General features: G+C 38.9%; 3 protein-coding genes across 5 annotated transcripts; 2 read left to right on the top strand and 1 right to left on the bottom strand.

The window, feature by feature from the left end:
• The first annotated feature begins 10 nt into the window (after positions 1 to 10).
• Positions 11 to 6,823, top strand: LOC141766714 (patatin-like phospholipase domain-containing protein 2). The gene is made up of 9 exons (XM_074633808.1): positions 11 to 309; positions 1,171 to 1,403; positions 1,835 to 1,900; positions 2,519 to 2,728; positions 4,396 to 4,456; positions 4,578 to 4,784; positions 4,899 to 5,040; positions 6,081 to 6,188; positions 6,409 to 6,823. Exons 1-9 carry the CDS (start codon positions 123 to 125, stop codon positions 6,755 to 6,757), a joined length of 1,563 nt encoding a protein of 520 aa, XP_074489909.1. The 5' UTR covers positions 11 to 122; the 3' UTR covers positions 6,758 to 6,823.
• Positions 6,824 to 7,892: 1,069 nt separating this feature from the next.
• Positions 7,893 to 18,729, top strand: LOC141766715 (patatin-like phospholipase domain-containing protein 2). Of its 2 annotated transcripts, none has more exons than XM_074633810.1 (9): positions 7,893 to 8,325; positions 11,132 to 11,364; positions 11,457 to 11,522; positions 12,844 to 13,053; positions 13,237 to 13,294; positions 13,378 to 13,572; positions 13,929 to 14,070; positions 14,163 to 14,240; positions 14,442 to 18,729. In XM_074633810.1, exons 1-9 carry the CDS (start codon positions 8,121 to 8,123, stop codon positions 14,713 to 14,715), a joined length of 1,461 nt encoding a protein of 486 aa, XP_074489911.1. In that variant the 5' UTR covers positions 7,893 to 8,120; the 3' UTR covers positions 14,716 to 18,729. The 2 variants fall into 2 exon arrangements, with proteins under 2 accessions (XP_074489911.1, XP_074489910.1); XM_074633809.1 differs by having other exon boundaries at positions 7,895 to 8,325; positions 13,234 to 13,294.
• Positions 16,128 to 23,482, bottom strand: LOC141766716 (G/T mismatch-specific thymine DNA glycosylase-like). 2 transcript variants are annotated; one of them, XM_074633811.1, is made up of 11 exons: positions 23,351 to 23,482; positions 21,326 to 21,397; positions 19,911 to 20,077; positions 19,176 to 19,477; positions 19,002 to 19,071; positions 18,594 to 18,729; positions 18,275 to 18,357; positions 18,094 to 18,188; positions 17,645 to 17,816; positions 17,249 to 17,401; positions 16,128 to 16,924 (listed from the first exon to the last, which is right to left on the bottom strand). In XM_074633811.1, exons 2-11 carry the CDS (start codon positions 21,379 to 21,381, stop codon positions 16,797 to 16,799), a joined length of 1,362 nt encoding a protein of 453 aa, XP_074489912.1. In that variant the 5' UTR covers positions 21,382 to 21,397; positions 23,351 to 23,482; the 3' UTR covers positions 16,128 to 16,796. The 2 variants fall into 2 exon arrangements, with proteins under 2 accessions (XP_074489912.1, XP_074489913.1); XM_074633812.1 differs by lacking the exon at positions 21,326 to 21,397.
• Between the last annotated feature and the right edge of the window lie 574 nt (positions 23,483 to 24,056).

Genomic DNA, 24,056 nt, shown 5'->3' on the forward strand with positions numbered 1-24,056 from the left:
GGTAAAAGAGTTCCTAATTATACAACAGTTGGTTATCTTGTCACCTTTGGATGCTGTTTGTGCAGGTGTTTACGAACGTGGTAGTAATTATAAATGTTAACTCTTAGTGGCCCTCTGAGGAAATGTTAGATTTGCAGAAAGACTGGAGCATCTCGTTTGCAGGATGTGGTTTTATGGGCATTTATTATGTTGGAGCCAGCAGTTGCATCCTTGAACGTTCCCCTCGCTTCATACAAGACGCCTCTAAGATCTATGGAGCTTCTGCAGGAGCTCTGATGGCTGCTGTGCTCGCTGTGGGAATCCCTCTGGGTGAGCTTCTCGACTCACCAGACTCCATTCAAAAATGTGCCATTTTAACGCTTAGTTGCAATTTGCAAACATGCAGGATTAAATGAAACAACATTTAAGATGTCATTTAAATCACTACATTTTATTTTATAATTCGGCATAGATATAATGCACCAAAAAGCATTGTAATTTGATAAATCCCCAAGGCTACTTTCTACATATTTTTGTTTGTTTGTTTTGCCTTAATTACTGTAACATTTTTAATTTTGCAATTTGTATTTCCAGATGATTCCTCTGTCTCATCCATGACAGATTAATGTGTCCACTTCATACCACATGCTTGTATCCACACTGACCTCACTTGTCTCCTCTTCTTTGACATATACCAGAAAGCTTCTGCTGACCTTTTGAACTGTTGAGTTGTTGCTGTGGTTGCATCTCATTTGGACACCTCAGATTTTCTGAATTCAAAAACAAAAAAGTAACAAACTTTTGCAAACTTGACATCAATAGATAGAACTACTTTTAATAGTTTCTATCCAATATTTGATGCAAGTGACTACCAGTCTACTTTTGTACATTTTTAATTGCACAAAATGCAAAGAAAGCATGATGCTTTTTAAATTAAACGAGGTAATCTAACTCAAGTTGTTAGTTGACAGCATCACTCCTGTTTTTAAGATCCTATAAAGATCGTTTAGAGTCAGGATTTCTATTTTTAAATTTCAGGATTTCTCTATTTTTTGCATCTGTAGTGTTTTGCAAAATTAAATCCTGCAATTGAACAGATCCCTAATATTGTTCTTTCTAAAAAATCACAACTGCCTCTAGTCCAGCATATCTACCATGCATGCACTGTAATTATTGTGTCCCTCTGTGCAGAGAACTGCTGTTCTGATTTGATGTTCATGGCCAAAGAGGGCAGGAAGCACAAACTGGGGCCCCTGCACCCGGCTTACAACCTGGTGCAGATAGTCCAGGACTCCCTGCGGGGGGGCCTCCCAGAGGACGCCCATGTTCGAGCCTCTGGGAAGCTCTGTGTGTCCTTGACCAGAGTGTCTGATGGGAAGAACGTACTCGTGTCTGAGTTTGACAGCAGAGAGGAACTCATCCAGGTATTATTTCTTTTACAAATTTGGAGTTAAGCTGACCCTTTTATCCAGATGTCAAGAGACAGTTCAGTGTCTTAATTGCCAACATGATAAAGAAAAAGAGTAGAAAGGAACTACTGTACGGTGATACAGTCACCATTGATTTGCTTACTAGACAGATGTAACTTTAAATTGAGGTAAATGTGGGAGGAATTTGTGGGAGCCGCACACTCCTTTACCAGAAGTGGTGATTTATTTTCATCAAGTTTACCGTCATATCTGACGTAAGTGATTTAATTTTGTATTTTTAACCAGCCCTTCCTCTTTGAAAATAAGACTTTAAAATGTACCCTTTTCCAGAATTTTAAAGAAAAAAAAACGTTTTTCTCTAGTGTTTGTGTCTGCACAGTACGTTTTATTGTAAGTTGTATTGCAGTAATGTCTTCTTTTTCCAGGTCCTCGTCTGCAGCTGCTTCGTCCCTTTCTACTGCGGTGTGATCCCACCTACTTACCGTGGAGTGGTGAGTTAACCAGCATGCTAGGACATGCAAAGTTTTCTCTTAAGCCAGGACGTTTATGTTGAGCTTCACTCAGTCGTTCGACGTTACAGCTCAGCATCATTTAGTACAGTTTACCTTGAAACTGCATCTGAGTTCAAGAGGCAGACATTGAATGAATTCAGCCTCTCTGTGCTTCAATTACAACTAAATTAAAGCAAGATATGAACTGTTTTTGAATCAGATTTGATGCATTTCTTACCCTCAACTCTCTGTATATTGTGGCCACTAGTCTCGGTGTGTAACCAGAGTGCACAACCCAAAATGTTTAAACCTCCCTAAAAAAGTAGTTGGAGGTTTAGGCATGTGCACATTGCTACACGGATAAAGTACACAAGCACTGCAATAATACTACCTTACAGTAAAATAAAAAAAACTTCTAGAGTTGATTCAACAGCTCTTTGACAAGTGTCAACAATTACAAAGTGTCACATGGTTGTATTTATGTTGTGTGATTGCATTCTAATACAGTAGTATTGTAGTTCATTCAAACTTCCTCAAGATGAACCTGTCAGGTTGATTTAGTTATTGCATGATCTGTTAATAAACTGAATAAACTTCTGGTGCTCCTCTTCCTCTCAGCATTATGTGGACGGCGCCGTCAGTGACAACCTGCCTCAGTGTCACCTGAAGAACACCATCACGTTCTCCGCGTACGCCGGCGAGAGCGACCTCTGCCCCCGAGGGAGCACGCTCAACTTCCACGAGGTTCGCTTCAACAACGTCAGCATCCAGGTCAACTCGGAGAACATGTACAGAGTCACCAGCACCTTCTTCCCCCCGCAGCCCGAGGTGAGACACCGAGGGGCCACGTTTCAGACGCTACTGACTCTCAGCTGCTGCAGTTACAAAGCTTTTTATTTTATTCATAACAGACATTTTGAAAGTTTAAGTATAGAATTCTATGAATTCAGTACTGTACTTGATGTAGTCATTTTCTGTAAACTTTACAGTTTTTTTTCTCGAGTCAGCTAGAGGTAGACCGATTTAATCAGTTTGGTCCAAACTTTACAAACTATCGTTATCGGCGGACCTGGGCTCTGATAGTGGCTGATGGCTGCACAGCCGTACATCACCATTTTGCATGGAGGCTCCACACAAAGTCAGAGGGAGTAGAGGGGGAGAAAAAAGTTATCTCTAGGATATATAACGCAACACTATCAGCTTTTTCTTCCAGATACAAGACAGGCAGACAGGGAGGAAAATAAATAATTCACTGTTTCTTTAACTTGCTTAACAATTTGGTGTTCTCTCTTCCAAATAATCCAGCCACGTAACCATCTATTCATGAAATGAAATCACACACTTCCTCCTTAACAGCAAGTAATCCTGGCCAGTCATACTGTAAACCACAGAACGGCGCATCGCCCATTGCAAATAAACAGAACATTTTCCAATGATGTAATCCACCAAATCACACTTCAGGACATTTTCTTACGAGTTATTAAATTCAGAGACAAAAAACGTATTATTAAAAACGGCGTATGCAAAAGTAGTTGACTAGGCTGCTGCAGAAGTAAAGAAAATATTGGCCAATTAATCGGCTATCGGCTTTTTCCTGCTCCAAACTATCGTTATTATATCGGCCTTTAAAAACCCACTATCTGTCAACCTCTAGTTTCAGCCCATTCAAGTCAAGTCAATTTTATTAATATAGCCTAATATTACAAATGACAAATTTGCCTCAAAGAGCTTTACAATCGGTACAGCATACGACATCCTCCATCCTTAGACCCTCGATTTATATAAGGGACAAACTCCGCCAAAAAACACCCTTTAACTTACCACAAATCACACATATTTCATATTACTGCCAGCCTTCTGAGGCATGAACCTAAAGATGCACACATGTTCCTTTTTAAACAAATGTATCCTCCATTTAAGCAGCCATTGTTTAGTGTAGTTTTGGTGTCTAATTCTAACCCAACTGTGACTGAAAACTGAAAATAATAAGTCAACAAAGTGATAAAACAGGCTTCTCACAGAACTCGAACCCCAGTCTCTATGGCGAAAGTCCTGAGTGTGACCCATTCATCCACCACAACGTACCCCTTACATGTGTTTTGTCGCTCTTTATATTACTACTACCATTACCAGATGTAAATAGCCGCATAGCTGCCGTGTGACTATTCCCACCCAGGCGCAAATAGACACTTGATGATTCTCAACACTAACTGATACCCACACATACAGGCCACCTGTTGTAGCTTCTTGTCCTCTCCAAAGGAGATGAACACATGTTTCCCAAGTTAGTTGTGAAAGTCCTGCATGAACCAAAGCTCGGCTGAGAGATAACATGACTCTGATGTCTGCTTTCTGCCTTCTGCTGGTCAGAAATTGGTTATTGCAACCTTAAATATACACCAACTCTCCATTTATTTTGATACCAATGGACCGTAAACTCATGCAATATTGTATAGATGAAGCATATCTAGCTTGCATCCTTTTGTATTTTACAGACAATGGCTGAAATCTGCAACAATGGCTACATAGATGCTCTCCGCTTCCTACAAGAGAACAGTAAGGACACAATTACTGTTTAAATATTCATGTAAACAGAAGGTGGTCCCGACTGGCTGATGGAGAGTAATCCAGTGCTTCTTATTGCAGAAAAACGTCTCAATTTAAATGCCCATCACAGATCTGATCAGCACCGAGTGTCCTCTGAGGAGTTTGGAGACGGACGCACCTAAACCTGCTTGTTGTGAGGTGGTGAGGGTGAAGGAGTCGGATGAAGCTGAAGAGTCCGATGAGAACACACAACAGGATGGGATGAAACCACATCAGGAGGAGCACCGGTGGCTGGATCCACAGCTCATAGAAAACCTCCCAGTTAACATCAAAAAGGGTAAGGAGGACAGGACATTTAGGACTATGATTCAAACCAAAGAAACAATACTTTACCACTGAACAGTAACTGTAATGCAGTAAAACTAAATATGTAATGTTTCCTTTTTGCCAGCGTTGTGTGAGGCCTGTAGAGAGACGCATACTGCTGGAGGTCTGTTGTCCCACATGACCGAGTACCTGCCAAAGAAGATGACTTCCTACCTGCAGATCCCCGGTACTCTGCCCGTGGAGTCGGCCTGCTCTCTAGCCCAGAGGTAAAGCGTATTAACCTGTATTCAACCTGTTGCAGTACCACATCCAGATTATTTCTAGCATTCTCTTCAAATCATCTGACACTGTCTTTGTCGTCTTGATGCCAAAAGTCCTAACTGTCTGGTACTGTAGTCCAAACAGGCTACAACAAATGTCTTTGACCTAGATGTATTAATGACTATGAACCACAGGTGGATATCTGAAGGATGATAATAGTCTTAAAGTTATTTTCCAGGATAGTCTGCTGCCACATCTAAGGAGTTCAATCTCTTCAGTCTACGACCATTAAGCACATTGAGGCTTCATACTTTTACTCCGCTATATTTCTCTGACAGCTGTAGTTACTTTGCGTATAAAGATTTTTTAGTAGACATAAGATAAGCTGCTGTTGTAGCATCATAGCACCACTTACTGTCTGTCTATTCCTTCCCTCCTTCCTTCTGTCCTTCTTGTCCATTTTCAACTAATGTGAAAGCACGACAACCCTCAAAACCAACCAAGATTTCTGTCTATTTTTAGTCTGTTTTTCACAATGAGAACTTTCATTCTTGACTAATAATAATAATAATAATAATAATAAACTTTATTTGTATAGCATTTTTCATTCAAGAAATGTAGCACAAAGTGCTTTACAATAAAGGAAAATAGAGTTAAAATTAAAAATAAAAACAGGAATATAAAACACTTGATAAAAAAATATATAAATAAGATTGAATCGAATGCATAACATAAGATGGAAAATAAAACTCACTGAAAAATAATAATATTAAATGCAGTACCCATATTTGCAGCATGCACACACATCAATAAACATTGCAGCAGCAGCTCCGTAACAAGTATTGACTACAATTTATTTCTAATATTTGCACTAATACTAATATTTTTCTCTCAATTCAAATTTTAATGTAGAATTCCTAATAGATTATTTCCTCATTAGTCGTAGCGTTGATTTGATTCAAGTAGTTTTTTCTACCACTGTCAATATATAACAGACATATATATGCAAATTTGACTCTCCAGGATTTTGACTGTTCCTTTTCAGACTTGTGGACTGGATCCCAGATGTACCGAGGGACGTGAGCTGGCTCTACGACATGGCTGGAGACATTTACAAACAAGCATGGAAGGACAAGATGACGGACTATGACAGGTATGCAGCGTAATAATCATTTCAGAAATGTGCAGATTGTGCCACGCAAATTTCAATGCCTTAAAAATCATCACGCTGTACTTTGAGCTGAATGTTAATGTTGTCGTGAACTTAAGAGTTATACAAGTGTAACTTTTGTTGGAGCAAAGTGGTGCACGGATACACCAACACCTGGCACTCCTCTCTTTTAAGATGAATACTTGTCTCATGCTTTTCCCAGTGAGTCGTCACTGCGCAGATGTACAAGTCTGCCATTAGGCCTGAACCTGTGGAGTCAGAGAAAAGAAGACATAAACACTCTCCCGGTGACCCCAGCAGCCACCCCCACCTCCAGTCTTACCCTCACCTGGGACTCACATGGGGAGCTGGACCACATGCCTCTGACTCCACCCCTCACACCCACCGTCAGCTCCAACTCTGGGTTTGGAGAAGCCGCCGCAGAGTCGCCCAAAAGCACAGGTAGAGGCTGGGGTTTGGGCAGAGCTGTGGGGTGGATCCGAAATATTGCATCCGAGCAAACTTCAAACCTCAAAACGGATGAGTCGGCGTCCTTTCCTGCATTCACGTAAATCTATTTAATGTTGCACTGAAAGAAAAGAAAAGAAAAACAAGTAGAATAAATAAATGCAAAAAGATCCTGTGTTTTTGTGGTGTCACTATCAAAGAAAAATATCAGTGGGTTCCTATAAATTAAATCTGTATCGGGTACCGTGAGGAACTGTGTAACTCTACTACTTCTCTTGAGGTAAGGTGACATCTACAGTATGTCCTGCTCCCTCTTCCAGCTCCCTCCCATTTAGTTTGAAAATGTTCCTGGGGTTCTATGTCTATATTGAAGTAGTAATAAGTAGTAAGTAGTAATCCATGATTTTATATCAACAATAAATCATTATACTGTGTGTAAAATATGTGGTAGTACCCAATCTATTAATGCAGCTTTAAAGCTTAGTCAGTATATTCTTCTTTATTGGATTGTAGAATTTGAGTAGCACTTCATTTTAACAAAGATAAAACAAAAATTGTTTTAGCATTCAAGAACTTCATCTCCTGTGAGGCTTTGATAGCGCATTGATGGTTAAGACAAAAGGACTTATGGTTACTGAATGCCAACAAAATACCTATAATATTGAGGTCTTCAAATAATACTACAGAGTACAGTACGGACAGAAAACCACAGGAACATATTTCAGTTTTTCAGAAAGATGGAACAACTAAACTTCTAATTAGTCACCACTGGAACAAAGTTAAAACAGCACCAGGTTATAAATATAATGTATACATTTAATTCATTTATTTTTAATGATATATTTATCATCTTCTACTGATATATTATGATGCACCATTCACAGTTTATCTGTTATCACATGTAGTCCTCCATAATCATCCTACGAACAAACAAACATAAAAGCAGCAGGATCTAGAAATAATGATAATCCATTGATTATATTAATGTTAATGTTATTAATTGTTTTAATATGGTTAGTTGCTTCATATACAGCTTTTTAAACCTATTTCTCTCTGTATGATGATGTGCAACAAGTCAAAAGCTGGAATGTACATTTGGAGTAATCCCCCTGAATGAGATTGTTGTTCCCCCTTGACCTCGTTTCACCCTCCTGTAGTGTAAATAGTACAGTACTGGTTATGGAAAACAAGTTATATAAAACAGGATCACATGTCATGCAGCTGGCCCAATTACACTTTCGTAAGTGAAGTGACTCCAGCCTGTTTACTATTTTGAAACATTTGACATCTGAGCCTAGTAAGTTGCGCAATACCACAGCCAACGGAAACACTGCCCCCATTTCACCTGTGAATGTTGTGGAGATAAGAAGACAATGTGTGCATCTTAGTGCAATATTGAAAAGGGAATTCCAAAAAGGACCAGCTGATGGATGATTGAAGAGACGACAGAGATGTGGTTTTGAGTTGATGGAAACCTCAGAGAAGATGTTTAACTGGGACGAGGAGTGGAACATCTCTTTTGCAGGCTGTGGGTTCAGGAGTATTTACTACCTGGGAGCGTTGAGCTGCATCCTGGAGCGAGTCCCACAGCTGGTTCACGGAGCCTCCAAGATCTGTGGAGCTTCATCTGGGTGTCTCGTGGCTGCAGCTCTGGCCGTTGGGCTTCCCATCGGTAAGTTCACTGAACATTACAGACTTTAAATCATCATGGTCGATGACTTTTATTGGGTATATAACTAATGCTTTGAGGTTACAGCTTATGGCCCTTTACCTTACTCTATTATGTAATGAAATCCTCTCTTTATATTTGTCTAAAATGAGGAGTCGCGTTATAACGGTATTGACAAATATTGATATTGTGTTAATAATATACATATGATCTCATTGTGTAAATAATCCAGCACCTTTTGTATAGCTATACAGTAATGGTTACAGACTCTCCACCGTCCTATACTTGTATTTGTTTGCCAAATAAGAGACAAAACACACAATAAACAAAGATGAATTTGACTGATAACATTTTTTTATTATTATTTATAGATATTTCGATGAAATCCTTATCATGAATTCTTTGGTCACAATAATCATGTAGTGAAAATCTGATATTGTGACAGGACTGGTCTAAAATAAACCAAATTTGACCCCATCTTTGCAAGTAAATAAGTAATTTCTTTATCATGTTATTTCTCAATGGGTTTCAGTTATTTCTTAGCTCTTTATTGACAGTGTGGCAATATGGATCTGGATAATGATCACATCAAAGAACAAATAAAAGCTCTGTGTTTAAAAAAATCAAAAAAATCAAACATTGTCAAAGTAATATGATAGTAAGGTTGTTTTGTTATAAAAAAAGATAAGACATATAATCCCGAAGGAAATTATATTGCCCGAGATTGCAACATAAGAATAAAAAACACAACAGAGTAATAAATATAAAGTGTATAAGAAGTTATATTAATACCAGTACAGAATAGAATAGCATAAGATAAATGTAGTAAAATAAGTGAGCTAAGATAGAAAACAACATAAGAATAGAAACAGGAGTAAAAATATAAAGTGCATAAGAAGTAATACTAACACCAGTGCCTATAGAGTAAAAGTAAAATAAACTGACTGACCTGTCTTGTACAGAGCCTGTTCGTTTTTAGTCCAGTTTTATAGTTTAGTTCTAGTTTTAGTTATCCACCACTTAGGCTTATTTGTCTAACACATTTACTACATGTTTTCATTTTCTTCCAGTACTATCTGTAGTACCTGACCATTCAGAAAGGTCAAGGATATGTTATCTCAGAGCTGTTATTGATACTGGAATAAACATTGTACTTGGCAGGTTCACTAACACGCAGAGTTCATTCAGTAGTGAGAGCAAATTCCAGAGGTCACATGGAGTTTAAAGCAAAGGGAGGCCCAGCGAGGGAAAACACTCACTGTCTCTCATTCACTAACTCAGAAACACATAAAAATAACAATAAAATAATATCCAACGCATTCTCATCCCAACTCGTCATATACTGACGCTTTGTCGGAACCCTCGGCGTCACTCTTTTCGGTCGAAGTAAACACATGCTTAATGTTGTCAAGTAAACAAAAACACATGCTTAGGTTCAGGCAATAAAAGGTTTAGGAAAAAAACAACATGGTTGGGCTTAAAACTACGTTTGTACAGTGAAAACATGAACGGGGACATGAACGAACAGCTGATTGTAACGTGACACACAGGACATGAACAGCGGTCTCCTGGTTGGACCCATTCACCTCTCCTCCATGTGTGTCTCTTTCGCTCTTTAAACTATGACACAACAGCACTTTCCCTGAGCGTTTAATACTGACGCGGATGGTTTTACATTGTAGTGAATGGAAAACCTGGTGCGTCTCATACCGACGCTAAAGGGTGCCTTAAAGCTGAAGTAGGCGAGATTGGAGCAAATATGATTAAAAAAAAATTATTTTTATAAAACGGTCGCTATATCGTGACATTAGTAAATGAAACAGGTAACCTGGAAAAAATCATGTGCCTCTGCGTCCTCCGGTGCTCCTAATGGCATCTGCAAGATTTCACAGACCGGAGGAAAACAAGCAGTAAGAGCTGATCTGAGGTCTGCTGTCCAGCTGCTGTCTATGAGAGCCGGCTGTCAATCACTCGCAAACACCGACCAAATGGTCAAACTAGGCAGCGCTGATCAAATATGAATCAATATTATGTTACGTTAATGCTTATTTCTCTCCTCAGATGTTTTCAGAATCATCTTGTAGTGCACGGTTTAGCTGTAAAATGAGAAAGTTTGTGACGCTGCCGCCATTGTGAAATCTGGTGAAGGAACGCCAAGTTCTGGTCACATGACCGGAGCACAGCCAATAGGAACGCTCTCTCAATGAAATGACCTGTGATTGGTCAAAGTCTCCCGTCACGGGCTAGATTTTCTAAAGCCTGAAAACAGAGCCATGTGGAGGTGCAGAAGTCTAGTTATCTCTCAGAACACTTGAATTACAATATGCTGAAAGGTTATTATGGAATTTCTGCCCAATGATGCCAAAAATATACTGACTACTGAAGCTTTAAGCGTCGGTATCTAACGCCTACGGCCGTGACAAAGCGTTGGTGTTTGACGCCCTGGCAATGAGAACGGGCTGTAATATCACAATAACAAAAAACAACATAAGATAGACTATTTTATTATTACTTTCCAGGTATTTTGATAATGTAGAAACAACCTTAAATTGTAAGTAGACATGATAAAAATGACTCACAGCAATAAAGAAACAACAACATGCATTTTGCATTTAGCTCCAAGAGAGGGAGCTCAGTGAGTCAGGGGTACAACGTTTGCTTCTTTAATACATCAAAAATCCAACATAATCACAAAATTGTTAAAGAAAATATCAAAAGTTGATTGTTTGAAAGGTTAAATGTTATTAATTCTTTCATAATAAATGCAGCTGTAATTCATCACTATCTTCCTCTACATTTTCCTCCTCAGAGCAGTTCTGTGCTGATGTGTTGAACGTGGCGAAAGACGCCAGAAAACACACTCTGGGAGTTTTCCACCCGACCTTCAGTCTGCTGCGGACGGTTCGGGACTCCCTGCTGGTGAAGCTGCCAGCTGACGCCCACCTCCGGGCCTCTGGGAGGCTCTGTGTGTCCCTCACCAGACTGGCTGATGGGAGGAACGTCCTGGTGTCAGAGTTCGACAGCAGGGAGGAGCTCATTCAGGTGTTTTTTCAGCCTGGTCTGATTTCACAGCATCTGTTCTGATAGTAATTCTGATATCTAAAGTTTTTGTTCTGCATTGTCTATCTTTGCAGGCTCTGATGTGCAGCTGCTTTTTCCCTGTTTACTGTGGTTTCATCCCACCTTCATACCGTGGAGTGGTGAGTTCCATACATTTGGAAAGTGAAGTTTTTGTGAGAGGATTAGAAGGAAATGGTTATGAATATGGTTTTACTGTGTTCTTTTAGTTAAAGCCCCTATAATCAGAATGTTTTAAAGCCTATAAATAGGGGCTTTAAGTAAACAATCCGAGTAGGGATTTATGGCACAACTTCACCTACTTCATGGCGCATGGAGAAGGGAAACAAATAGCATATCTGGGCCCTTTTTTTGGTAATTTTACTCCTGAGAAATACTTGTAAGACAGCTACGATGGAGTATGAAATATATTTTCTTTTAGCTTTAAACATAATTTTTATACAAACTTTTGGTGTGATGAAAGAGCTGGGTGTTTTTTTAGAGCTGCCATTCTGCATCAATGTTCAACAGTCATACAGGGACACAACCATTATAGAAAAGTAGATACCAGTTTCTTCACTGACAGTATGCCTCAATAGACCAGAATGCATTGCAGCCAGAAGACATGATATTTGAAGTTAGGGGGCCCAAGCTTTTTTCTCACCTCTAAAGATTGCTTTTTCTTTTTTTTTTTATTATTATTTTCCTCTTTACCGACACTTTAAAGTTTTAGCTAAACGTTCACACTCCTTCTTTAAGAGTTGCAGAAGGTACTCAGAGTAATGTAGGAAAACAATAATTGAGGTAGAATACACAGGTAGAGGGGAAAGCACACCAAAAAAGAAGTCAACAAAATTTCTTGAATGCACTGAACAAATGTGTATTTTCTGGTAACACTTTATAATAAGGGTACAAATCATATACCTAAGTAATGCATGACTCATATTGCAGTGATTTAATGCATGAATTAATGCATGATGTATCATGAATTTCATGTCGCTCGCTTTTAACAAATGATGAAGTCACTATGACTTAATGTGATTAGTTCACACTTTAATATATCATCAGTTAAGGAATGCACTTCATACATTAATTGACATGGCACCAAATTAGCTGGATTCCTCCTCTATAAAAGTTTATTTCAGAGCCATGCATTTGCTCAGCCTAAAAAAAAATAGCTCTGTATTTCTATGAGAATAGACACAAAGGTATTTTTTGACAGATTTACAACATAGTGGGTGCAACACGAGTTGTTTTAAAAAAGTGTAAGTACATGATTTGTACCCTTATTATAAAGTGTTACCTCTTTACTACATGTTGTAATTCATTTCCATTGTAACACTACACACGCCTCTTATATAAAGACAAAGATACAGTTCATGAAATACATGCATACATGCACTCAGCAGGGTACTGAGTTTGACAGTCATCTACATCCAGTCGTTTCTCTTCCTTTCTCTTCAGCACTACATGGATGGAGCCCTGAGCAACAACATGCCTCTGATGGAGCAGAGAAACACCATCGCCATGGCCCCATTCTCCGGCGAGAGCGACATCTGCCCCAGAGAGGGTACCTTCAACTTCATTGAGGTGAACTACGGCAATGTGAGCATCCAGGTCAACACCGGCAACGTGCATCGGATCTGTACGTCCTTCCTCCCTCCCACACCTGAGGTGGGTGCTTCTCCTTTAAAACAGTGGAGTTTAAAAATGTTTTTTTTACCTGGGGGGGAAAAATCTCTACTTCTCTACGTTGTCACACCGAGAAAATACAATGTAGTCAGTTTAAAAGTTATCTGTATTGTAAAAGAAGAGCAAAGAAACCTTCATGATTTCCACTTTTGTCTTTGACAGAAGCTGGCTGAGATCTGTCACAACGGCTACGTGGATGCTCTTCATTTCCTGAGAGAAAGAGGTGAGCTCCTCCACCTTCATCCTTCACCATCCTCCTCCTAGTTACAACTAAAACATGCTATTATAGTAAACTGTTTGTTGTAGATCTGCTTGGAACACAGTGTCTTCCCCCCAGTTTGATGGCAGAGACGGACGCAGTCCAACCTGTTTGTTGTGAGCTGGTGAAGGAAGCAGCAGAGTCCAAGAAGACTCTGTTGAATGGATCAAACCCTCATCAGGAAGATCACTGGTGGCTGGGCCTGAAGGTCACAGAGAACCTCCCAGCTGGCTTTAAGAAAGGTAAGGAAGCAGGTCACAGGTTTGTAAGTTAGAGAAAGGGATTAGCTGTACGACTAAATTAAAGGTTTTGGTTTATTGAAAGCAAACGTGTTCCTGGTTCAAATGTCTAGAGGAACAAAAAGGAAATATAAAAGAGAATAATGATTGCCCTGCCTGCCCTAAACCTTTGAGCAAAGCACTTTGGGGTGGACATGCACCACTTTTCAGGTTTTTAATATTTTTTTTTTCACTTCACCAATTTTGACTATTTTGTGTAGGTCCATTACATAAAATCCAAATAAAAAAATCTTTTAAATTAAGGAGATGGGGGGTGAATAATTTGCAATCACCGTACACATTATTTGTGTGTGTGTTAGTGCTGTGTGAGGCGTGCAGGGAGAGTCATGGTGACGACACTCGGTGGTCCGAGCTCACTAAGTTCCCTCCAGTGAGAGTGATCATGTATCTGCTGACCCTCCTACTGCTGCCCATTGAGCTGAGCTTCCTACTCACCAAAAGGTAAAGTGGTTTGATCATCCAGTCACTTAATACTGTTTCTGCACTAGGAAAATGAACTTGGATACTTACATATTGGTATTTTTTTGTAACAGCATGATTTTATCACTGTCGACATCGACTGCAGATCTCTGCAGGCAGACATGGAACAGCGGAGGCGACGACCCCGACAGGTGAGTGCACTTGCAAACATCATATTTTGAACTTTTTTTTAACCTTGAGATTATCAAATTAATTATTTCAATGCTATTGGTTTGGTAATTATTAGTTATTCTTTACAAGTCTTTGCCAAACTATCAACACTTTATAAATAGATAATATCATTGCAAAAGCCCTATTAAGATGCTAATTTTTGTCATCTTTGTTTTCTCCAGAGCATTTCAAAAGCAGTCCTGCAGCAGCAGCAGCAGCAGGTCCTCTAACTCAGACCTCAGTAACCAGACAGGAGACAAAAACATTCAAACTTTGACCTCAACAATCACCACAAACTCCAACAAAACTCTTCACTGGGACAACAACGGTAACCTCGACCACTTTTCCCTCACCTCTACATCTACCTGTTCATCCAACTTCCCCTCCCCCGACACACCTGCATATGGTAAGGCGACTTTAAACCACAGAAGTAAACGGACACTTCATCAACCATAAACCAGGCAGAAAAAAAGACTGTTTAAAATTTTCAAATGTAAAACCTTTTATGGATGGAATATAATATTTATTGCTTATGTTGGATCAATCAGAAATAGAGTAGCTACATTGATATTTATTTATGAAATCATTCCAGAGACTGAATTTGTTCAAGCGCTGACAAGAAATCTAAAGCTATGTTGGTCTCCAGAGTTATCTGCTTAATGCAGCCACTTCATTGCCAATATTTGTTTTTCATTTAACTGTATGAAACTACATTTAAGGCTTTTTTCCAGGTTCAGTTCACAAAATATCACTGCTATAGTATTACAAATTCACAATTTTGTTGTTACAGAAACATTTTCATTAGATGATGTGAGTTTAGTACGATAACAAACAAGAATTGCAAGATTTTTGTATTCATATGAAGATTTTTTAACTTTATTTATCTAGTATGTGACTTGCAAGTGCAGAATATGGTTTTGTCTGTGGTATAGCAGGATACGGTTTTGTCTGTAGTATGGCAGAGCAGTAACAAGCTCCTACGTAATGCTGCTGGAGAGTTCTTGAGGCACTGAAATCTTCACCTGCAGCTGGTTTTGACCTCTGACCTCATTGAGGAGGATCAGAAACAGAAAGATTCACTGCAGCCCCATGACCGGAGAGCAGGTATATCATAACTGACTTTACCTGAAAGGTTTGGCTGAAACTAAAGGCCTAGTGTGTTGGATGCTTTTGTTTTTATAGAAATAAAACCCATTTAGTTAATTTTTGCGTATCAGCTCCCACATTCATCAAATACAAAATGTGTAATTTGTAAAATTCTAAGCGTGTTATTAATGCATACGACGGATGCTGCAAAGTGAAAGTGTCACACACATGGGACGAGAGAGTTGACAGAAAAGACGATGGCTTAGAGCTTGAGGATTTGGTGTCAAAATGAAAAGCAAAAGCGTCTATTTGAACCCAAAGCTATAAAGGAAATAACGTTAATGAGGCGATCGCCGTGCGGAGGACGGAGGAGTCACAGCTGCTGTGGTGCCAGGTGGAAACCTGCGACCCCACAGCGAAAGCTCGACCGGAGAGGCAAGAAAATCCTGTAAATCTTTTCAAATGTACATTCGAAGTGTCTATTTAAAGATATGTAAAAGTCACGTAGTTTGGTCATAAGATAAGATGTTGAAGTTATATGTCTAACACGGTCAAATATCTGTATTTATTTCTGCTGAAGCATCTTGGGGGGCGCAAAACCATGTTACAGGTTTCATAATCTAGTGCTCAACCTTTGTCATTTCCCTCTATGTTGTTTTATTTACTTGTATATTCTCTACAAAATAAAACACTTCAGTTTTCCTCACTATACTCTTAAGTGTACCCACAAGGTTGTTTGACATGTTGAATAACTGAAAGGTAATCCAATAATGTAGAAAAAGCATCATCAAGACATTTTAATGGACAATTGTTTCATAAAATTCCTTGTGAATGACATTTTCATAAACATAATTCTAAAATTCCTAAAGCAAAAAAGAAGTGATGATAAAAGATTAAAATATAACCTGTAACATTATATTGAAAGGCTTGCCAGGAATTCCCTCCGTGTGGAATCTCTATTGTACATGTTGAGTCTGGTTTCATCCAGTGATCACTTTGCATCGTGGTCAGTTCATAGCACCATGAATGTAAAACATTAATGCTAGCTCAATCCTCAATTAGAGGATCTTATAGGCTCACACTGATCAATCAAGCTTATAAAATGACCATCTGGAGTTTCATCTACTGTCAAACAGTAGACGTGAATGCTTACACTTACTGCATCACAGTGCAGTATAGTACAGTACGAAGGCAACACAAACGTTTAAATACATGACCTTCTCCCAGGGCAGTCGAGCATCATTGTCAAGTCCCTGATTTCACATATTTAAAAAGACTGCCGTGAAGATGATCATCATACATGAATACAAGAACCACAAACAAAATGAAAAGTGCAGAAAGAAGATTCTGCAAAACCTCTAAAAAAGTCCATCTATGTGTGTGTGTATAATCCACTCGGACACTAATAAAAAAGGAAAACGATCTAAAACCTGACGAAAGAAGTCTTTTCCTTATACGCTGCCGTCCTTTGGTCCCCCGCTGATGTCTGGGATCTGATCTGCGAAGGACTGGGTCATCCACTGTCCGTCTGGGAGCTGGCCCTCTGGTTCTTGTGATGTGGTCGCCTCTTGTGCTCCTTCTGAAGACAGACAACACACAGACTGAAGCCCTGTGCTGAGGATAATGTGACACAACTGATGTCTATTGTGTTTATTCTAGGGCTGTTAAAATGATAGTTACGCGTTAACACATTTGTTTTTACGCCACTAATTTCTTTAACGCATTAACGCAACTTGCAATTTTTAGGTTGCAGCAGGCTCGGTTTTAAAGCTAGAGTTGAGCAAGAAACGTTTCGTGTCTGACTCTGGACATACAACATCAGCATGCAGCACCCTCATCATTACCATGGCTGTTTAATTCCAACAACCTAAAATGGATTTAATAAAATGTGACTGTGTGTTACCTGTGTTTTCTGCAGTTGAGAATGTACAGTGACCGTTGGTCTGCTTTTCAGTATTTTCCCCTTCAGGTCCTCTCTCTGCATACACTCCACCGTAGGCGTCTTCATAACCAGGATCGTACTGCTCCTCCTTTATCGCCGCCTTCTTGGCATCCTCTGTTGATGGGGTGGGGGGGGAAGAAAAGGCATGATTTTAATATCAGGATGTACTGAAACGCATAAGGTATCAAGCCAATGATGCTACTACTGTTAATGCCTATTAGACTTTATACAGTATTTTAATACACTAGAAGGGGTTTCACTTTAAAAAAAGTTTTTTAACTGCCATGCCACTTTGTGGTTAAATACAGATTGGATAACTTTAATTCAACGCGTCCATTCATCCATGACCGTGCTTACCCTTTGCCAATTTCAAGTCAAATTTGTAATCAATCTCCTCGATCTCTGTGGCTTTTCGGAGACCCTTCAGCTGATCTCTGAGCTCCCTCAGTTTGATGTAGAAGTGGACTTTGTCCTGAGCGCGAGGGAACTGAGCACAGCGAGCGCTGGATGAAGGCATCAGATACAGAGCCTGTGGAGGGGAAATGACTTTCAGATCAATACTTTAGATGTCCTGCCGTTGACGGTTTTGAGAATGCGCTCCTGTCACTTTTTCGGTGCCGATACAGATTTCGACCGGTACGACAAGTACTGATCTGATGCATTCATTTTACTTAACAGATAAGACTTGAACCATTAGTCTCTGGGGTCAACCAAAACTATAGAAAATAAATTCATTTTTGAGAGGCTAATTAGAAAAATGAGGCTTTAATCAATATTTGAGGATAATGAAGCAGTCGGGTACTCACCACGTCACAGTCGGGGATCTTGTGTGGCTGCAAACCAAAATCAAGTTTCTTTGGTTTTTTACCAAACATCTCTCTGCAGAACATTTCATAGATGCCTTTCGGGGAAAAAAACAGAATATTACTACTTTAATTCACTTTAACGAATCATTTCATTGTAGCTCTGTAGTTGAAGATTGCTTACATTTTCCATTAAAAACAGCAATAAGAGGTTTGAACTTCTTCAGCTTCTCTACAAGAATTTTGCCTCCTTCTCGCAACTCTGTACTGTTGAGATGAAAACAAAAGAAACATGGTTACAATACAGCGTTACAACAAAGCGAACAGAAAATCTGTCTAACAAACTCGATGATTCCTGTTTGCTCATCCAACTTCAGCACAACTCAGGATGCCCCGTTTGCCCGAAATATAGATTTTCATCATTTAAAGCTAGCTATTAAAGCTATCAGCGATGCCACTGATATGTCTTACATGTTTTTTTGTCCAACAGTCTACAGGCCTACCTCGAGAGGTCTTTGCTCCCTGGCGTCGCCCTTTCCACCATGTTGGTGAAGCCCATTTTGTACTTGACAGGCAGGCTGGTGTCATGCATATGGTTGAGTTGCTCCTCAGTAAATCCAGACAGAAACAGGCACTTCCCTGAAATGTTAAAGTTACTCAGTCATTCATCTTTCTGGCTAACAAAAAGTTAACAGCATACTGCGAGGTAAAAATCAATTCTAGCCAATACATGTTTTTAATTTGAACCTCACTTCACAAAAAATATCGTCACTCTTAAAGTCTAAAACTCAAACTGGGTTGAAAAGATAGTACACACTCTTCTATAAAACTTCTCTGATCATTTTTGCAGACCAGCACATGAACCATTTTACTACTACACAACTCAAAATCATTCTTATCAGGTCACTTACAAAAATGATTTCCAGGACCTGGAAACCACCGTCCAATGAAAGCTGCCATCAGTCCTGGATTGATACCAATCTGGAAAAAAAGCAGTGCATGTTTTTGAAGCTTACAAACCCAAATTCATCCATGATAGCACAGTGTTTGGCTCCACTCTTTAACCGTTGAACAGGGATTCTTACAATGACATAGTCCAGGTTGTATTCCAGCAGGTCTGGTAGAGTTTTCGTCATGACTTCCTCCTCTGACATTCCCTTGAAGCGGTCAAATTTCCTCTTCACCTTCTTGAAGCTCTCATCAATCTTCTCTTGCTTGCCATCTCCCTGAGCCTCAGCAGCCTTCTTGGGCTTAGGACCGGGTTTGGCTTTAGGTGCCTTTGGGTCCTTAGGTGGCTTGGGTGGCTTTGGTGCCTTGGGGACTTTTGGTGGTTTGGGTGCCTTGGGCTCCTTGGGTTGAGCTGCTCTGCCTCTCTTTTTGGCTGGGGCTACAAGAAAAGTTCAGAGAGGTGATATCAAAACAAAGAACTGTCTGAGACTTTCACCGTGCCCTTGCAGACAGACTCCGTACATATCTTACTGTGCATTAATACATTTAATTTAATTTTTGGAGTTTCTCGAAGCATATCAAAAGTTCATGCAAACCACAAGACTACAAATCACTTCAAAAAGCCAAATATAATTGACAAGGCTGTCACTAACTTACAGAAATATTTTCTTCAAAAGTATGTTTACTAGCAAGCATGCTAATGTCATGCAGTATTATAAAACATTCATCAGATCTTATCATTTAGGTATAACTGTGCAGACCTATTGTTGGCACACTGAGGCAACACTTTATGGTAAATTAAGAAATCTGGGATCTGACCCAGAACCAGCTGATCTATATACATTGAGGGTGCTCAAAGGGGATCATAGTACGTTTTGCCAGTTTGGCTGGTTCCTGCTGATCCATCATGGGTTCTGGATAAGCCATGTGTGCCATGGCTGGCTCTCCTGGCGGCCCCTCCGGGTAGTGAGACTGGTGGTTGTGGTTCAAGCCTGAATATTGAGCCTGGAGAGCTTGAAACTGCTGTGCAGACTGAACCCTGTGAAGAGGAACAATTTAAAAAGAAACAGAGTGATGTATTAATACGACAAGTGAAATGGCAGCGGGGTGTGCTGCAGGGTTAAAGCTGAGTTAGACCAGTGTGTTATGTAACTATACTATGTTACACAGTGGTGATGCATAATTTAGTTTGATATATTAATAAACATAACTGATAACACATACAGTATAACACATCTTTATTTATACTTCATACTGTGAACTTTTGCACATCAGCTGGACAATATTTTGCACATTTCTGCACATAACTACTACTTCTAAACTATCGAGCTCTTTCATTCTAAAACAGATATATTGTACATATTTTATTGTCATTTTTTCTACTCTATATGTTTCTTGACTTTTCTCTCACTATGTTTGTGATTATGCACCAATATGCTAAAGCAAAGTCCTTGTATGTGAAAACCTACTTGGCAATAAACCGGATTATGATTCACTCTCCTAGTCAGTTAATCATCATGAAAGACAGGTTCCTTTATGACAACTTAACTCAGGTCCGAGTTCTTTACCAGATTATTTTATGAGGCTAATATTAGGTTAGTGTATTCGGTGGATGTATTTTAGTGAGATGTTTGTGGAGCTTTGTGTGAATGAGAGTGATCTATATACTTAAAACACTTCTTCATCCCTCAAACTACATCCTTCAAAACCATAATGTTGAATCAACACCTGCTTATAACTGTTTCTGAACATTATAACCTCAATGAAGGTAGAATTTATTGCAGGTCTGTTGTATACGTTTACATTAGTTTTAGCTAGGTGGACCTGAATAACTGGAGTGTATATCAGTCCTGAAGATGTGGAATGTGTGCATGTTTATGATTCAAAAAGGAGAATAAACAGATCACTCGTGCAACTTATTTTCACACCACATGGAAAACCGACACTGTTAGTTCCCAGTCAACAACGGTTAGAGACTCGAAGAGACTGTAGAAAAGCTTTACATCATATTAAGGGAAAAGATCATTCCACCAACACGATGTTTCCCTTTTGTTCTCCCTGTATTAAACCAAAGTACAATGCCATCGAGCTATAACAAAACAATACACACAGCACTGCAAATCCATCATTCACGGTGCACAACTCAAATGACATATTATGAAAACAATGGTAAACTCAAAAAGGGGGCACACATGCTTTCATTTCATTTTTCATCACACTTTGCCATTCAGAGGTTATATAACTGGACTCATGTATGGCCAACACTGTGGTGAGGAGGAAGACTCACCACTGCTGAAGATACTCCGGGGAGACAACAGGGAATCCATTCAGCTTGTCCTCCATCTTTTGGGTGGTTTGACTTTATTAAATAAATCAATATGCAACATTGAGGACACATAGCTAGGTGATGGTACACGAGATTTATCATATTAAGAGTCTGGCAGTGTATGAAACTGAATGCATGTGCCAGGGCATTGTACACAAACTGTGGAGTTAGCAACAAAAGATAAACCATGACATAAACAATACCAACAAAAGGGATAACTTAGATGGCGCATTACACAATAAAACACATCTATGCAGGCCCTATTTTATGAAATAGTAGTATAACAACAGTAGATATCCTAAACATACTGAAACTGTGAAGTCACTAGGAATCATCAGCAAACTAAGAAGTTTCATAAATGTTTTTTTGTTTATAAACCTTACATTATTCCATGATTTATCCCTATTTGATTTATGGTAATATTGTTTGAGCAAATCCATACCCCTCCAATCTTTATAAACTTTATTTTTATCTTTGACAAACTCTAAGGAGGCCTCTGCTCCACTGTTCAGGAAACTGAACATTCTTTCAGTTTATGACATAAATATTCATCAGATATGTGTGTTTATATATAAATATATGTTCTTGCCTTCTTCTTTACCATCATCGTTTAGCAACTTCTTTAAATCTAATTAATTCACATAATACTAGACAGGTTAATCATCTTCACCTTCCTTTTTACAAAACAAAACACAGTACACCCTCAGATATCATGGTGTACAAATATGGAACACCAAAATACACGTTATCAAGAGCTCGTTATCCTTACAACATTTTAAAAGGAAATTATCATCACATTTAATTAATGATGTCTAATTATTTTTTTAAATGTTTAGATATATTTCCTTTTCTTCTATACTGTTTTTTTGTATGTATTTCATTGTTTTTATTGGATTGTTTTCCACTGTTTGGTTAGGTTTTTCTGCAGTTTTTGTGTAGTTCTTGTTGTTGTTTAACTTTTGTTGTATTTTTAAAATTATGTTAGTTTAGATCTTTCTTCCTTTTTTGTTATTGTTATAGTTTTTTCCTCCTGGGGTTGTGGGGAGGTCCTTTCTAGAAGCCTGTGGCTTCTTGACGTCTCCTCACACATTTCTTGTTTGTTTTTTTCATTGACTGGATTTTGTGCAGTTTTTTATATGTGCAAATAAATAAATAAATAACATCCAGAGAAACATTCTCTTGAATGAGAAGTATTGTGTTGAATTTGAGTAAACAACTTATACAAAGGACCTCCCCACAACCCCAGGAGAAGAAAAAAAAACAATAACAAAAAAGGAAGAAAGCTCTAAACTATCTGTTTGGTTAGGTTTTTCTGCACATTTTGTGTACTTCTTGTTGTTGTTTAACTATTGTTGTATAAACCTGTGGTGGCTTCTTGACCTCTCCTTCTTGACACATTTCTTGTTTTGTTTTTTTCATTGACTGGATTTTGTGCAGTTTCATAAATGTGCAAATAAAATAAATGAATAAATAAATAAACATCAGATTCTGCACATCAACACCTGCAGCTTCCTCTTCTTCCATGGCTATGCTAACTATCAAGCTAACCCCAAATGAATTATCCATTTTATACCAGTTTTAGATTACACTGCTTGCAGATAAAGGTAAGTGTTTGTTACCATCGCATTTCAATAACAGATGTTTCGTATTCTGGGTGATAATATGAATGTTATATTATTAAAAGCAGTTCTGTAGCAGTGCCACAAGTGCAGCTAATGTTAGCTCAACAGCCAAGGCCTACAGAAAGGAGGCTAGGGCACGTTGTGGGGTACAACGCATGCGTAGTGTGACTCAAGAGTAGGCCAGATTCTACTGCGCATGCGCAAACCCCTGAAGATATGACGCGTGGCGTCGACTCCTTCTTATTGCCTTGCCAACAGCTAGCTGCTCAGCTAATATTAGCATGGATGAATGGCTTCGATTCCACTGAGTTTAATAGCAAATAAACTGCACACAATTAACCAGTATTTAAAAACTAACACGTACCTGTTGTGGGTGAGTTTTAAATTAATTTCTTCTGTACATATAACCCGTTATTTTCCCATCTATCCCGCTCTATTCACAACATATGCCGAGTAACAAGAGAGGCAACAAAGACATGACAGCACTGCCGGTCAACTTTGACACCGGAAGAGCTCAAGTCTACGATATAGGTGTTCAAAAAGAAAACAATATTTGACTATAAAAAAGAATAATGACTCCAAGGGGAATATTTTGGTTTATTAAATAATGTCACATCTTATTTAATAAATCTGTTTGAATATAGTGTTTTGTACGGTAACTTACACCATAAAATCGAAAACAAACCAAACGGTACACCCCTATTTTAGCATTGGTATGAGCTGCTCGAGTTTTAAAGTCTGTGATACTTGTTTTCTATTGGCTGACCGTTTGTGACGTATGTTTAAAGGGTTGCGTGTTTGCAGCTTGGTGTAGTTTTTAAGTATTGAAACTATTACTAGTACTCTTATAATGCTAAACATAGTAGGTTAAAGGGTGTTTTTTTGTTTTGTTTTAGCACAGTATTCATTAAAATAAAAACAATAACACAGCTCCACTTAAGGCTTTTGTTTCAGACTTTCAACATTTTATTGCTGCATATGACAGCCTTAAAGGGACTGTTTGTAAGAATCAGAAATTGCTTGTTAACAGCAACACCTGTGGCCGTTAAGTCAACGAAAGTCAGCGTCCT

Source organism: Sebastes fasciatus, chromosome 4 (assembly GCF_043250625.1).
Source record: "Sebastes fasciatus isolate fSebFas1 chromosome 4, fSebFas1.pri, whole genome shotgun sequence".
Taxonomy (NCBI): domain Eukaryota; kingdom Metazoa; phylum Chordata; class Actinopteri; order Perciformes; family Sebastidae; genus Sebastes; species Sebastes fasciatus.

Bases quoted from the DNA above. Each gene is read 5' to 3' on its own strand.
- LOC141766714 (XM_074633808.1), top strand. From the start codon at position 123: ATGTTAGATTTGCAGAAAGACTGGAGCATCTCGTTTGCAGGATGTGGT. The intron at 1,404-1,834 runs GTATTATTTCTT...TTCTTTTTCCAG, and splicing joins GCAGAGAGGAACTCATCCAG to GTCCTCGTCTGCAGCTGCTT. The intron at 1,901-2,518 runs GTGAGTTAACCA...TCTTCCTCTCAG, and splicing joins CACCTACTTACCGTGGAGTG to CATTATGTGGACGGCGCCGT.
- LOC141766715 (XM_074633809.1), top strand. From the start codon at position 8,121: ATGGAAACCTCAGAGAAGATGTTTAACTGGGACGAGGAGTGGAACATC. The intron at 8,326-11,131 runs GTAAGTTCACTG...TTTCCTCCTCAG, and splicing joins GGCCGTTGGGCTTCCCATCG to AGCAGTTCTGTGCTGATGTG. The intron at 14,241-14,441 runs GTGAGTGCACTT...TGTTTTCTCCAG, and splicing joins GGAGGCGACGACCCCGACAG to AGCATTTCAAAAGCAGTCCT.
- LOC141766716 (XM_074633811.1), bottom strand. From the start codon at position 21,381: ATGGAGGACAAGCTGAATGGATTCCCTGTTGTCTCCCCGGAGTATCTT. The intron at 18,189-18,274 runs GTAAGCAATCTT...TTTCCCCGAAAG, and splicing joins TGCTGTTTTTAATGGAAAAT to GCATCTATGAAATGTTCTGC. The intron at 17,402-17,644 runs GTAAGCACGGTC...CCCCATCAACAG, and splicing joins TGACTTGAAATTGGCAAAGG to AGGATGCCAAGAAGGCGGCG.